The sequence below is a fragment of the Tiliqua scincoides genome, chromosome 6 (genome assembly GCF_035046505.1).
Source record: "Tiliqua scincoides isolate rTilSci1 chromosome 6, rTilSci1.hap2, whole genome shotgun sequence".
Lineage (NCBI taxonomy): Eukaryota > Metazoa > Chordata > Lepidosauria > Squamata > Scincidae > Tiliqua > Tiliqua scincoides.
In genome coordinates, this window is record NC_089826.1 from 8,712,953 (window position 1) to 8,729,503 (window position 16,551).

At 40.5% G+C, this 16,551-nt stretch overlaps 1 protein-coding gene across 3 annotated transcripts in view; it reads left to right on the top strand.

Annotated features, from left to right (window-relative positions):
• Positions 1–16,551, top strand: part of BMP2K (BMP2 inducible kinase) — a 52,925-nt gene that overhangs the window by 15,400 nt on the left and 20,974 nt on the right. For all 3 annotated transcript variants that reach the window (XM_066631937.1, XM_066631939.1, XM_066631938.1), the window contains exons 3-9: positions 1,994–2,099; positions 4,767–4,909; positions 7,752–7,873; positions 10,030–10,111; positions 13,794–13,926; positions 14,843–14,946; positions 15,844–15,923. In XM_066631937.1, coding sequence (XP_066488034.1) covers positions 1,994–2,099; positions 4,767–4,909; positions 7,752–7,873; positions 10,030–10,111; positions 13,794–13,926; positions 14,843–14,946; positions 15,844–15,923 — 770 coding nt within the window. The remainder of the gene's footprint in view (positions 1–1,993; positions 2,100–4,766; positions 4,910–7,751; positions 7,874–10,029; positions 10,112–13,793; positions 13,927–14,842; positions 14,947–15,843; positions 15,924–16,551) is intronic.

Genomic DNA, 16,551 nt, shown 5'->3' on the forward strand with positions numbered 1-16,551 from the left:
TTTATAGTTTCTGTGCAGTTGCATGTAATAGAGCCCCGCATGTATGCAGAGCTGACCTTGGAATCTTCCATAGCTTTGTTAAGTAGACGGAGAGAAAGCCCAATCCAAATGTCAGTGGACTTTCTACTTTAGGTACTTCATAATATTGAAAAGAGACCGGGCACCAAGTACTTTCAATATCAAGTTCTCCCTTTTGGCATCTCCACAACCTGAAGGGTCTTCACAAAGTATGTGACTGATTACTGTGTTTTTTTTTTCTCAGTATAGAGGGATAGTAATTTTTCCCTCATCTGGAAATAAGGTGACCTATAATGAAACCTGAGCTATAATGGCATAATCTAAACATCAACTCCTAAAGCATTGAACTTCTGCATATCATCTGCAAGAAGTCTCAGTTGAAACACTAGGTCTGTGTATCGGACCCTGGGTCTGCATATCATCTGCAAGAAGCCTCAGCTGAAACTTAACTCAAATGATTTGATTCATAGGAGTCCTGCTGGATTCTGCACTGCTATACCTAGAAGTGTGTGAAACCAGTGTATTTTACAGAGAAGTAAGTCTGTTGTATTCAGTGAGAGAGATACACCCCTCTTTATCTCCCTGGTGGCTTATAAAAAGTCAGTCAAAACATTATAATATATAAACATTAAGATTTCCTAAAAACAGTAGACCCTAAAAACCCAAGAAACTCATTACTTAGGCTGTAATTCCATTTACTCACTGGAAATAAACACCTGTAGCTATATCTTTCCTAGAATAGAGGAGCTAGACCTCGATTACGAACATCTCCATCTCAACCTGCAGATCAAATCCAGCTGCTCCTGGATCACATGGCATCCACCACAGCAGTTATTGCATTGATTTTGTCTACACATGAGGACCATACAAAGTTGTTTTCTGTCGTCTGTGTTCAGGCCAGGGGTGCATTTCCAACTCTAGCAGCTACTAATTTTGGACCAAATCCTACTTTCCCAAGTTGGTAGACTTTTCCAGCCTACCTTTTCAAGAGTGTTCCATTGTGCTGCACCTGACAAGACTGCTAATATTTCAAAGTGGGATGAGGAGCACAATGCACTGCAACCCACTTGAAGATAGTGTGGCTCAGATTATCACAGGAAAGGAAGTTCCACATCATTGTTTTATCTTCAAAGAGCTTGGTCCTTCCTACTGTCTTTGAGGAACCACACAGCCCAGCTTCAAGAGGAAGAAAAGCTTTGTATTTATTAGACACTAAGTGAGCTCATTCCTTCTGTATCAGTCAACATAACTTCACTGTTTTGGTGGACAGTTGACTTGTGTTTGCAGCCAAGAATCCCACAAGGGCAAAAATAGCCCACTAGGTAACCAAAGCTTACCAGTTAGCAGATTAGGAGCTATCATCCACCTTAAAGAGCATACTTCACCAATGCAGTTATTTTCACCAGTTTGAGAGGTGTCCCATTCTCAGGGTTCTTCAGGGCACTAATGTGGTCTAAATATTGTTTAGTCACTATGCCTTGGACTCTGTCTAGAGTGGATGTCTCATTTGGGTGTGCTATGCTGTGGAACGTCTTTTGATTAACCTTAATACACCTCATAGTCTCCGCTATGTGCAACTTCACAGAGACCATGAAGGAAGATCTCAAGAACTATAGTTACCTTTAGCTATAGCTCTGCAGGTTGTTATCTGTGCAGGCACAATCTGCCCAACTGTCGCATCTGCATGCCTGGTTTTAAATGCGGGGCTGACTTCAACTGGACAATTTGAAGTAGGGAGTGTCCTTAAATAAACTTGAGGGGTTGTTTCCCACACATTAAGCAGACAACTATGCACATGATTTTCCCACTCAAGCACAGGGCAGAATGTTCAACAAAGATCTGGAAGATTGTGAGGCATATTATTTGCAGAGGCAAAATTCAATTATGCGTATCTGTATGGATGACCTCTGAAAGAATTATAATTACAAGTAAGCAACCTGCCTTTTCTCTTTAATCTTATGTGTTTCTTTTTCAGAAAGAGTTGTCTGGGCACAAGAACATTGTAGGGTATTTGGATTGTGCTGTTAATTCTGTTAGTGATAATGTATGGGAGGTACTCATCTTAATGGAATACTGTCGTGGTAAGTGAACCTCTATCACTTTGAATATGAAAATAGTTCTGATGAATGGTTTTTGCAGCAGGCAAGTCTATACCACCCTTACTAGTAGATTCTAAGACTGGGTACTGACCACTGCTTATTCCACTTTTCCAGAACAATTGCACTTCATGAACCCAGAAATTAGGGGGCAAGAAGCAAGAATGGGCAGTCATCAGTGTTTCATCTCCGAATTCTTTTTTAAATATATCTGTTCTGCTTTTACCACGGATATTGCAGTGGTCTCCCACCTAAGATGCCTGTTCAGGTCCAAGCCTGCTTAGCTTCTGCAGTACTGCAACTTTGGGCACTGCTGAACAATTTAAGTGGGATCTTGTTTGTCAAAGTTAATTAGTCGTTAGTTCCTTAACGCTGTTAGCTCCTTAACGCTGTAAGGGAGAATGAGGACTTCATAGGAGAATGCAAGGACGGACTGTGCTTAAGCCTTGATTTTGGTATATCGCCTAAATAAAAATGAACTGCGTTTAGTTAGTCATTTGCTTTCATTCTGCAAAGAGTACATAGTCCTATACTGCTTCTGAAATGATGAAGACTTTTAATTCAACTTGAAACTTCAGTGCATTTACAATGTATCTTCCAATTATTGAATACATTTCTTTGATAAAACTTACAAAATTGGTTATGGACAACTGTATTTCTATCACAATAATGAGAATTTTGGGCATGTATCCAAAGCGTGATAGGTGGTTAGCACTACCAAAGTTCTGTATGAAATGTGGTGCAGGAAATGTGGTTTCCTTAAAATACTTCTTTTGCTGCACCTCTGTGAACATTGATTCCTTCAGCAGCACTGGAAGCATTGATACTTTTCCAGGCAGCTGTTTGTGGAATGTGGGGCAATTTCCACATGCATTCTAGAGGGAAGAATTGGTGAGTGGCAAGAGCTAGCAGCTAGGGGAGTAACTATGTTTCAAGCTCTGTTGGGATTGCTGCTCACTATAGAGACATAACAAAAGAGTTTTAAGGAACGAAAATTGCTCCCTGCTCCAAGCAGAGAATCAGCACTTTTGCCAAACACTTCTCGTGCAAATGCAATGGGGTAGAATTTCTTATTTCCTTGTGAAAACTTCTTGTGTGAACTCAAACTGTTTTTCTCAAGTACTTGGAGCTTTCACAAATGGACCTCGGGATCCAGTTCATCAATTTTTTTTGTTAAATTAATCTGTATGTATTGTGAAAGACCTTTATATTTTTAATGGCTTTGGGAAATTGCAGCATTTGCTTAAATGAAAAGATAATGAAAACATAGCAAAGTCTGTTTCAGCATAGTCTTGTTCAGTATTAAGTCTCCTGAAACTATGGTATAGATGTGAGAATTTTGGTGAATGCAGCTTGTCCTGAATCATGCTTTTGATTCTTATCAAAATTATCTCCTTAATAAATCTGTTAAAGGTACAGAAACCCTAATGTTGACAGATTGGTCACCTGATGTTTAGTGCTAAAAGAAACTGTAAATATGTGTTTATATCTTACTATTTAAAAGCAGTAACTCCTTTGATAGCAATGTTAACACAAATAGCAGGTTATTGCTTACACACTGAGCACTTTTGCTTGGTATTCCTTGTTAGAAAATGCTTACATGGTTTAGATCAGAGGTATCAACTTCATTTCATACAGCGGGCCAAATAGCATTCATGATGCCTGCTGAAGGCCCAAAGTGATGTCATTAAACAGGTGATAACCAGAAATAAGCACTTTTTTCACTTAGGAACTCATTCGCTACAAATGACAGATCAGAAAATACATAAATCTTGATCATATTTGAGGATATGGGAGATCCCAGTTATTACGCGGGCTGTTCTTTCAGCAGTGACACATCATCACTGCTCAGCAGCTGAGAGCCCAAGGGCTGGATAAAAAGCCAGCAGTCCACATCCGGCCCCTGGCCCTTGTGTTTGACACCCCTGGTTTATATGGTGTTTCCGATGTATCTTAAATATGAAAATAAATTTGGTTCAGGTTGAGAATCCCTTATCCGAACTGCTTGGGATGGGAAGGTAGTCTGGATTTTGGAATAATTGCATGAATATATTGAGAAATGCTTCCTTTTCTTTTCACTGCTACCCTTATGGGTGTCTGCTGGCCTCTGAGATTTTTCAACAGTGTCTCTACATGTACACACCATAGATCAGAGAACTGAACTTGTACCTGCACTGTGTGTGGGAATGAGCACAAGACCATCTAGTGTTCCAACTGGAGACAGTTATAAAAAATCTTGGACATAAATGTCTGGATTTTGGAATAGTTCAGATTTCAGCTGTCTAGGTAAGGGGTAATCAACTTGTATAATGACAAGCTTGACTGAAAATTCTCTTTGATCACTAATGCATATACAGTAATGTATATTCAACATAAACTGAGTAAAATTTGAGTTACTATGGCACATGGATTTCTAGACTTGGGGAGTTCATATTTCAGCCCTCATCCTTGGAAGTTCACCAGCATATCTAATAAGATTTTTCATTTTTAAAAAGTTCATATTAGCTGGCACTCCATAGCAGTTAAATCATCTATCTGGTTTGAATACTTGTTTTTAAAGTTTTCATAACTGGTTTTTCAGAATTGTTTAAAATGTATCCTATTAGAACTCTCTTTAAAGCATTATTGTAATTTATACCTTGCTTCTTATAGCGGGCCAGATAGTGAATCAAATGAATCAGAGATTGCAAACAGGCTTTACTGAGCCAGAAGTACTACGAATATTTTGTGATGCCTGTGAAGCTGTGGCTAGGTTGCATCAATGCAAAACACCCATTGTTCACCGAGATTTAAAGGTAAGAACTTGAAGCAGAATTGTGAGCCAAATGCTGCTGTTCCTGGCTATGAACAGGAACATAAATAAATAAATAAAATCACATTATTGGGCTCCTGTGTGGTAGCCCAGTAATGCGAATAGCTGTTGAATAAACTATTCTGTATGCTTTTCCTTTCCTAACATGAGGCATCCAGCTACAGATGCCCCTTTTTCTTTGGAACAGCTTACTGCTATTCACTGTAGTTTGTTAACTGTAATGTGAGATAGTCACCCCTCATTGTTACCAGGAGGGTTATGTTTTGAGGTCTGAGTGTAAAGCCAAAAATCGCATATGCTCACAATTACATTGAAATAACTTACAACCCGAAAATATGCGTGTTTAAAAATTACATGAGGCACGTGGGAACTGTGACTCACTAAGGAACAGCAGCTTCATTCTCCCAGCTCAGGTTCACTCCCAGTCATGTGTGTAGTAAGTGGAATGGCAGGCAGAATCGCCTGCACTATTTAAACCTTCTGTTTGCAGAGCACATGTAGTTGAATTCATGCAAGTTCGCTATGCATGAGAGGGCAACTATTTCTGTGGTGATGGGACTGGGATTACTTTGTCAACAGTTCTCCAAAAGTTGAAGACCAACTGCCACTTGTATATAGTTTAGGTGTCTCCCATATGGAAGGAAAAGCATAGGACATCTATCTAAAGAATTATGGCCTTTCTGTTCTAAAAAGTCTTTGAGGATTAGTATTTTATGTGTTTGAAAAATTTATATCCTGCCTTTCTCATGTTGAAACCAATGCCCAAGGCAATTTACAGAGTGCCATAATAAATGCACAATGCATAAAAACAATGAGGAGAAAAGTTATAGCAAGTCTTTAAAATGTTAGTTTTATACATTAGTAATTAGTTTTAAACATTAGTAGCAAACTATACGTAATGCTGAGGCAGTCCTGTATAATTTTCTTAGGCAAAATTATCAGCCCCTAGTAGAGGAAGAAGAAACCTATGTGACCTGCAACATGTACAGGGAGGGGGGGTTTGATGAAGACGCATAATGCTTGTCCTCCACTGACATGGCTCTGCTAGCTCTTTACCTCAAAGAGAGGTGGTTCAGAATAAGATAGCCTTGTTGGTGCTACTATGCTAGGAAAAAGCAGCTCTGTGGCAAGTATAGGTCCAGCCTATTTATTCACAGATTTTTTATACACGAATTTGACTCAACACGTATGGCCACTGCAAATGAGAAGGAATGTACTGATCCCTGGAGAAGGGGAAAAATGCACCCCTTTAAAATCAGTTTAAAAAACTGAACAGTCCTTTAACAATAGCTTCCTTAATGAGAGAGAGGGCAGCTGGCTGACAATCCATCAATCCTTCTCTCTCCCTTCCCTTCCCCCCAGCATATGAAAGAAAGATAATTTGCATTGGTGGAGGGATGGGTCAGAGTGAAGCCTTTCTAAGCACTTTTCCAGAGACTGATTGTTGGATTGTCCTCTTAATAACTCTATCTTAACATCATAAAGGTCAGCAAGGCTGTTTTTAAATCACTGGAGCAAAGAAACTGTTTTTTAAATTGATTTGCTATAGTGAGTCTTTTGCCTCCATGAGTGCTTGAAAGAAACCCATGCAAATAATTAGTCTCAACCTGTATATGTTTGGTCTGGCCTTTATTTGGAACCAAGTCATCCTGAGCTGGCTGAAATACTCATATCAAATTGGGGGAGAAGTGAACTGAATGAGGGGTGCTTCATCACACTGAATCAGTTGGCTATCCTATTTTGACTCATTAAGAGCAAGTGGGAAGATGCTTGAGCCAATGGACAACCCCGTTCTTCTTCCAACACTGCCCACCTGAAGCCATGGTTGCAGTGGGCACACTTCATGTAGTCCCAAAGCTTCTGCCAGGTGGCCAGGAGAGAAAACTCTTGCTAGCTTTAAAGCTCTGGTATAGGCAACTCACAAAGTAAGTTATTTGCGGGATAGATATATGGTTGTGCAGTTAGCAGGAGGAAGAGTAGATACAGGGGTGCTCAATAGGTGGATCGTGATCTACCGGTAGATCGCGAGGCAAAATGAGTAGATCGCGGAGTGCCCTTCAGGTGCCTCTGGGAGGAAACGCCGGGAGCAAGGCCCATTGTACTCAATGGGGCTTACTCCCAGGTAAGTGTGGCTAGGATTGCAGCCTCACAGCCTAATCCTAGGCATGTCTACTCAGGAGTAAGTCCTGTTATACTCAGTGGGGCTCAAGGTACACCAACATACATTGTACACATAAATGTTATATGTTATGATGGCGCGAACATTGTAAAAAAAAACTCTGGTAGATCTCCAGGCCTTGCTGGGTTTCACAGTAGCTCTCGAGCCAAAAAAGTGTGAGCACCCCTGGAGTAGAAGATGAATTTCATTACTTTAAAGCTGTTTACTACACTGTGAGCATCAGTTGTTCAGGCAACAGCAACAGAATTGGCTGAGGGTCCATCTGTATTGAATGAGATGGGGTCAGTCTTTGTACTTAAGCTATTTCTGCCCAATGTTGCATATACACAACAAGGATCAAAAGTGTACACCTGTGGGCTGGGAAGAAATGAGTTAACGTGACAGTGTAATACCCACTCACTTATTACTTGAATCGGTATGGAGATTTTAACCATGGGTCATAAAAATTATTGGCCTTTGACAAAACTTTAAAGTATGCATTTTTGCGAAGTGGTAATTAAAAATCATTTGTAATTTTAGTCATTTGTAGCCAAAGTATTGACTTTTATAAAATCCAGGATTAAGAAATTAAATGAAAATAAGCTTTCCCTGAAAGTTTGCGGTGTTCTCAGTCTGTATTTTTAATTGTTCTCTGTTTCTTTTTAAGGTTGAGAATCTTTTGTTAAATGACAGTGGAAACTATGTTCTCTGTGACTTTGGCAGTGCCACTAATAAATTTCTTAATCCTCAGAAAGATGGAGTTAACGTAGTTGAGGAAGAAATTAAAAAGTAAGTAACTTTCCTTAAGTGATTATTTAATTCTAGTATTCTGGCAATCTTTGAATTATCTGCATTAATGAAAGTACATCCTGAAAATGAACGGCAACATTAGTTTTGTTGTATCAGTGTTTCGGGTAAAATGTAGTTCAGTCTCATGTTCCATACCATACTGGATACCATACTAGGTGATGTCACTGTGTTTGAGTGGGATATGCACAAATCTTTTTGTTGGTAGGAAACTTCCATTTATGTATGTGTGTTGCATGGGCCCAGTTCAAGAAAAAGAAGCACAGCAAATCCTTAGATGTATTCTGAATTTATTTAGTTTCTGAACTTAATAATAATAATAATAATAATAATAATAATACAGGTATTTATATACCGCCTTTCTTGATCGTCAGATTTCTCCTCAGACTTTAATTCAAGGCGATTTACATAGGCAGGCTATCCTAAATCCCAATAGGGATTTTTACAATTGAAGAAGGTTCTGTCTTTCAAGAACCACAACTTTTCAGATGGATCTTTTATGATCTGGTATCACATTCTGGCCTCCATTTTCCTCCCACGCAGGCTGACAGCGGCCAAAGAGCAGGTGGAATAACTCAGCATAACTCAGCTAGGCTTGTCAGCTGCTTCAAGGTCTCACCGTTCACGGTGCGGTGCCGGTGGCCTCGAACTGGCGACCTTTGGATGTTATCTTCAGGGACTCTTTCATACCCTCTATTCATACCCTGACTTATCTCAAGAACCTTGCTCACTCATGCCACCCATGGTGTTACTCCCAACTAGTTAGTTTGGCTTGTAAATTTGCTAAAATTCCATCTACTTTCTGTTTACCTTGTTGTCTATCAGGAGGGAAAACTACCAATATGCCCAGCTCACAATATGGAAATATCCCAAGATGCCCAGTTCTGCCCAGTTCACCCATAAGGCCCTTCTCTGACCAAAATCCAGCATCTAAAATTCCTCTTAGAGAACAGGCTAACTGTGGTATAGGTTCACAAGGGTAAACAGAAAGTCATAAACAAGAGCCATAAACAAATAAAAGGGATGCATAGAGTACCAGATCCTTTGTAATGGATATCTCTGTAAACCAATTGCCGATGCGTATCGAATTGCCCTCCTGAACATCCTGAGGATCAAGATGTTGATCTGATAACCAAGCCAAATGTCTGTGGGCCTGTAGGTCTGTTATTTTTCCCATGCTTGCTATGGATGTGTTTTGCTCTCTTTGTGTGCTCTTGTCCCCCCTCCCCTACCTAGACTACCCTATAAAACCTGGATCATTGTGATCCTTCGACGTCCCTCCACGTGTGTGTGTTTGTGGGGGGTCCTGTTTGCAAACGAGTAAAACGTAAGAAGTCCTTTGAATTCTCCTGTCGCCTGTTTGATTGCCTCTCCAAAATCCAAAGAATCGTGTGTGTGTTCATTTGGTAACAGTTTATGGTTACAGTTATGGTAACAGTTTAAAAACTGTTATGTAACTGTTAGGGTAACAGTTTAAAAACTGTTCCCGAATGAATACACACACGGTTCTTTGGATTTTTGGAGAGGCAAACAAACAGGCGACAGGAGAATTCAAAGGACTTCTAACGTTTTACTCGTTTGCAAATGGGACCCCCCACAAACACACATACGTGGAGGGACCCAGAAGGATTACAATGATCCAGGTTTTATAGGGTAGTCTAGGTAGGGGAGGCTCTACCTTCTAGACCAGACCTCCTGCCCTTATACCTCACCTTTCCAGTTAAACTGCAGTTTCTCGTTTTCAGATTGAAACTTCTGAAAACTAGATTAAGTTTAGCTATCATTTAACCTACCAGTTGCATCTTCATTGCTGTTTTTTCACATTTTTCAAGGAGAGAAAGAGAAAAGCTAACACTCAAGGCTGCAAAGATCAGCATGAGATGTTGAAAAATATGAATAAGAATATGATGCTTAAAATGCTAAAGAATTGAATAATGAGGCAAGTAGGTAGAAAAACCTAGTTTTTCAGTTGCTCTCTAAGGTCTGTATTTTTCACATTTTGAGGTTAAACAAGATTAAAGTGCAGTATGCTGCACCAACAGATCTTCCAGATCAGATGTGCTACATAAATTTATTTTGTGCTTAGTTTTTTGTTAGTCATTTATGTGTTAAGATTAAATTGAACAATTTATTCCTAGATATACAACATTATCATATAGAGCTCCTGAAATGATCAACCTTTATGGAGGAAAAGCTATTACAACCAAGGCAGATATCTGGGTAAGAAAAATTGTGTAACAGAAGAGAAGTAATGACTAAACTACTATTGTATGTGTGAAGTAAAATACTGATAATTCTTAAAGGCATATTTCATAAAAATGAAATTTTTGCTATATTTGAATATTTATTTGTTGAGTCAAACATTGTTAAACAGATCATTTTGCAAGTTTTCTTATTTACTATCTTGCTTATAAACTTTTTTGTGTTTGAGAGGGGACTTTCACAAACCTGTACCTGTATTTTTGTACTTTTTCTTCCATCTCCCTACACACTCTTACAAGCTATTGGTGTTATGCAGAATGTTATCAGGCACAAGGACCTTGCCCGCTGAGGGGGATAGAAGTTGCTGGCACTGCCATCTTTTAGCTCTAGTGCAATGGTTCTTTTCTCAAAAGATGGTGGATCAGTTGTACTAGGTGCTGGAGCATGGAAGATGCACTTGCAGGGAAGCTTGTAATTAACCTCTTAGTGACTATAACACTATTGTCTCATGCTTCCCAGAGATCTTATAGGCCTTTAGGCAGGTGTCTTTCCAGCAGTATCATCAGTCAGATTACCCTATCATTCATGATGGTTTTAGTTAATGGCTTTTCTTTTTGCTGCCTTAATGATCAACACATTTTGCAACTTTTAGTTGTGAGTGGGTTGCAGATTATGTGTGCATGCATAACTCTTTGATTTGATCCATTGTCTGAGCCTGGTCTGTTTTCTCTTGAGTTTGAAGTAGCTAGCAGTTTCCCCGAGTTCATACATAATATAAAACTCTAGCTTGTGTCACCAGAAAGTAAGTTTGTCTGTTGCCCATATGAAAGAGTAGAGGGAGGAAGGAACGAGGAAGGAACATACCTGACCAAGGCTTGTTCATGTATTGAGAAACAATGGATCTTCAGTGGTTCCAGGGTTGCTCAGTCTTTGCATGTGGAAAACTTCTCCTCTTGGTAACAGGCAGGACCACATGATCCAAAGAGCGCCAAGGGAAGGGGCTTCTTTTTGTTCCCTTGCTTATGTAGCAAGCAACAGGGTCCTTACTTAAATCCAGCTGAGCTTGAGTGTTTAGCAGCAGGAGTTTTTGTTTAGTTTCTGCCAAAATGGTCTGAGTGGTTCTAGAAGCAAGCCCTGGGAAAAGGCAAAGAAATGGGGATGTATTCGGCCCACTTCGATCCAGCTGTTCTCTCTCCCCTCACATCTGTGTTGAGAGAGGCCATTGATGCTGCACAGAGCAGCCTAGGCTTGCAGGCCTTGTCCTCAACACCACCTCTACTCCATCAAGCAGGAAACAGCAAAACATACCTCTTTTGTAGCTGAGGAGAGACCCTGGCAAAGGAGTTCCTCCAAAAAAGCAGTCAGCACAGCTGAATGCCTTTTGGCTTTGCTCCTAAACATTTTGTGCCATTGTGGGCCTGCCTGTGGGCTACCCAGGAATGCTCTTCAGCTCTCCCCTCACATAGGACCAGAGCCTGTCAGATACCCCATCAGACAACTACCATATGTGGGTGCAGCATGATCCCATCCTGAGGCTTAGGGCCCCAGGCCTTATTGTCCAAGGAAACATGCTGATAATAGCTCTTTACTAATAATTCGACTATATTTGTAGTGCAAAAAGTTAAGCAAATTGCCATCTTGATAAAATCTGTGTGCCAATGAGTAGTAGAAGGAAAAGGTCCTTATTAGAAAAGTTTTTGTAATGAATTATTACTAATTTTGATGAGATCTCTTCATAACATTGTGTAGAACTACTCGTGTTGAAGGTTCAGCAGCATCACTGTAAATATTCTAAATGAGAGGATCAGGATGAAAAAGGAAATGTTATTGGTTTTGTGGGCGACATTTATTTAATAACATTGTCTGCAATCCTGAACATACTTTCCTGAGAGTACCGCAGACACTTGAGTAGAAGTTGATCTCACAGATAAGTTGAGGGCAGGTTTTGAGCCACAAATCATGGAATTTTCTGTAACCCTCGGATAAGTCAGGGGTTAAACTTAGGGGGGTGTCTGACTCAGTGGCATGCGAAGGTCATTTGGCACCTGGGACCCATAAATTTTTGGCATGTCCCATACAATGAAATAAAAATTAAATAATATATTCTACAATTAATTCAGATATATTATTAAGATGCACCCTTCCAGTGAAAAGGACGCACACATACAGAGATTGCTTTTCTCTCTCTTTCATAGATGCTCTCCCCCTCCCCCCCCATATACACACATGCAGGGACTTTTCCCCTCCCGTCCAACTTCATTGGTGAGGATAGGGGGAAATGAAGTTAGCAAGGAGGTTTGCAAAAAGCTTTGCAAGGGAGAGACTGAAGTGTGACTGTATAGAGTGAGGGGGGAGGTGGAGAGGAAAACAAGAAGAGGGAATAGACTGGGAGCCCAATCCTAGGCATGCCTACTCAGAAGCAAGTCCCTTAATAGTCAATGGGGCTTACTCCCCTGAAAGTGAGGATAGGATTATAGCATTAACTGTTTTAAGTGCTAACTCTCTCTCTCTCTCTCTCTCTCTCTCTCTCTCTCTCTCTCTCTCTCTCTCACACACACACACACACACACACACACACACACACACACACACACACAATTTTCCTTTTATAAAAGTTAACTCTTCCTCCCCCCCCCAGTACAACTTCATCAGCGGTGAATGATTAGCAAGCCTCAACTTTGCAACAGCGAGTTTAGAGTTTGGATTCAATAAGGGGGGAGGGGGCAAAAACAAGAAGGAAAAAGGAGATGGGCTTAACCCTTTCAGTGGCTTGAGAAACAAAGGTACAGCCTTCTGCAGGCTGCCTCTCTTCTATTTTTTTTTTAAAAGATCACTCTCCCCCCTTCCCCCACCCTGTCCAGATTCATCTGTGGGGAGATGGGAAGGGGGTTAGCAAGTTGGGCTTTCCAAGGAGTGCTTGAAGTTTATATACAAGGGGGGGAAAGGGGGGAAGTTTATATACAAGGGAGGAAAGGGGGGAAGGGGGAACAAGAAGGAAAGGGGAGATCGACTCAGCCCTTTCAAATGACTGCTTCTCTCTCGCTCAGACACCCCCCTGCCGCACACGCACGCACACACCAGCTCGTTTTCTCCTGCATGTCCTGCTGCTCCAGCGATGCCTCCGTGGGCGCTGGTGCTGAGCGAGGGGGGGGGGCTGCTGATGGCTGCTGTGGCAGATGCCCCTGCCCTGCCCAGCCCAGCGCATCGAGCTCCTGCAGCTAGGCAACAACCTGAAGTAGCACGTGGAGCGTGGTCGCAGGCAGCTGTGAGTGCTCCGCTGCAGCTCCAGCCTGCACAGCACTTCCTCTCCAAAGTTCACTTTCTCATCCCAGGGTTCGCTCCCTCCCTCCCTCCCTCCCTCCCTCCCACAATAGCGATTGGCTAGGTGGCTCACTCGCCTCCCCCCCCCACCCTCTCTGCTTGTCTGCCCTGGAGTTAAGGCGGGCCAATGATTCAGACTTGGTTTCAGGGAAGAAATTTTTTGCCTTATAGTCGAGTATCTACTGTATATCCCATTTAATACAGCGGGGCTTACTTCTGAGTATAGGATTGCGCTATTTGAAACTTTTCTTAATCAACTTGAAACCAGTGATAATTGTATCAGATTGTCATAATGTTAACACTCAAGTGGCTAAGGTCAAATATTGCTTGTACAGTCTTGCTGTTGGTGTTTCTCCTAATAATATGTTTTGCTTCATAGGCCCTTGGCTGCCTACTATATAAACTTTGTTTCTTCGCACTTCCCTTTGGTGAGAGTCAGGTTGCCATTTGTGATGGAAGTTTTACTATTCCAGACAATTCCCGTTACTCGCATGGAATACATTGTTTGATAAGTAAGTACCTGGGACAATTTTCAAACTGACTTTTCTGTGAAATGCTTACATTGCCTCATTGCAAGAGATAAAAGTGATGACCCCACCTCCCAAAATACATAATAGAATATTAAATTTTTAGGTCTTATTTCTGAGCCAGCATAAATGAGGTTTTTCAGCAATTAGGATGATACTTTGGCTTTGATTGTGGAAAGTCTCTGGAGGAGACACTGACTCAACTGTGGTGCAGTTGCCAAAAATACATTCATGCATTGCATTTCAAATGGAATTAAGTTGTTCTTGCAATGATTATTATACAGCATGGAGGAGGAGATCTGTAGAGGGTGTGTGTGTGGGGTGGGGGTTCAATTTGTTTTAAGACAATGCAAAATTTTATCTAGAATATAATGGGAAGCCAGTCGAAGTGCCTGGAATACTAATGCATTAAGTTTCTGATGACTTGCCTATCTTAATCAAGAAGTAAGCTTCTGCTTTCCATTGCCATCTCAAGCTTCTGATCATTCTTAAAGAATAGTCCACTTAGCTTGTTATAGTGGTCTAGCATTAAAGTTATGGAAGTGGAAATGATAGATGGGCCTGCTTTGGGGGAAAAGGGGGGGCTGCTTTTTTATTTTTTGTTTTGCCAAGTGAAATTGATACAGAACCTCCCTGGCTGTTGCTGCAACTCAATGGATGGATCCAGAAAAACTTCAGGAGTGTAAACCTGTACAACTTGTAAAAACTGAATCCAGTTGTCCCTATTCTTACATATTCCTCCCCCAACCCTGGTTGCAGGGATTGTCGATTATTACCTTATAGGAATAACAAAAACTACTTTGAGTATAAACAACAAAACCAGTTTGTAAATCATTAGTTTCTTATTGTCAAGACTATAGCTTTCTTTAATCTGTAACTTTAATCTTCTGTAATCAAACAGGGTACATGCTTGAACCAGACCAAGAACGGCGGCCTGATATCTTTCAAGTATCTTTCTTTGCCTTTAAACTTGCCAAAAAGGACTGTCCGATATCAAACATTAATGTAAGTAGATTTGTATCTACTTTATATATTTTCAGTATAGTTGAAAAGGAACGGCAATGAACTTGGTATTTTTAAATGAGAATTAATGAGAATTCATTTTTAAAGTAGACTTAAACTGATCTTGTAGCTTTAGGTAACCTTTGTATTGATAATTAGCTTGTTAAAACTTAGAATATCACCTCCATTTTTCCATTGAAGATTATCAAGTGAATTTGTATGAATAGTCTGACCATATAAAATGCAATGAAAAATGAAAATTGTCATGGTCTGGTCATTTACTTGCTCTGCTTTTCTTCCAGAAAGCAAGTCAGTTGTTAGTTATTATGTTCAAATTTATTAACATGACTTAATATATTATGGAGAATTCAAAAACATGGTAGTGTTTGGCTACTGTAGTAGTTTTCCAGTCTAGAGAATTTTGTGATGTAACTGAAAGTGCAGTAGGGCTTTTAACAGACTTCTTAAAAAACCATCCAGTCAACCCAAATTTGTCCTCTACCAACAGATGTGCACAGTTTCATCACACATTAAGCCATTGTTGAAACTTAAAGAAAATTTCAAAAGATATAGGGGATCTATTGCAAGTACATTTAAACCCTAAGTCATGCTTGAAAGCCTTCTCAAGATCATGGCTTGACATACCAAATACTTTTTCAAAAAATCTTATAGAAACTAAAATGATCTCCCCAATACTTTGCTTGGCTGCAGTCTTCTTTATTCTGGAATAAAATGCTCCTTTTTGCCTCTGAACAGAGTGATACTGTTTCCCATAAACAATCACTCCATGAAACCTACATAATTTTTCATATGCCAAATATTTAGGATTTGTGAAATTGTTTACTGTCAATGTCATTTTTTTTTCAAAACTGTTAAATTCTGTTCATTTATTTTCTCAAGAGTTCTCCTCTTCCTTCAACTCTTCCTGAACCCTTAACAGCGAGTGAGGCTGCTGCTAAGAAAAGCCAGATAAAAGCTAGGTGAGTACAATTGGAGCGCACGCATTGTCACAGGAGCCAGTTGGACAAAATTGCCTGACCGACTGCTGGGTGCACCCTCACTCTCCAACTGCTTCCTGAGTAGGGAAGTGGTTGGAGCATGTGCACCCTAATGACATCATGACAGTGTGTGGCGTCATGATGTCACAGTATTGCCCTGGGCACTAAAAGCCCTGGATGTGTCTCTGCACCAGAGACATCCCATAGTGCCCCTGTGAGTGTGGCATGATGCCCTAAGGCAGGGGTGTCAAACTCATTTCATAGGGAGGGCTACATAGCATTTATGATGCCTACTGAGGGTTGGAAGTGATGTCATTAGGCAAGAAGTGATGTCATTAAACAAAGCAAAAAAACACTTTTTTTCTCACTTAGGAACTCATTAGCTGCAAATGACAAAAGAAAAAAATATACTAATCTTGATCATACAAGATATGGGAGAGCCCAATTTTCATGTGGGCTACCCTTTCAGCCATAACACCTCAGCACTACATAGCAGCTGAAAGCCTGAGGGCCATATAAAAAGCTTCTGCGGGCCACATCCGGCCCCCGGGCCTTATGTTTGACACCCCTGCCCTAAGGCATTATGACACACACTTTGGAAACACTTGCT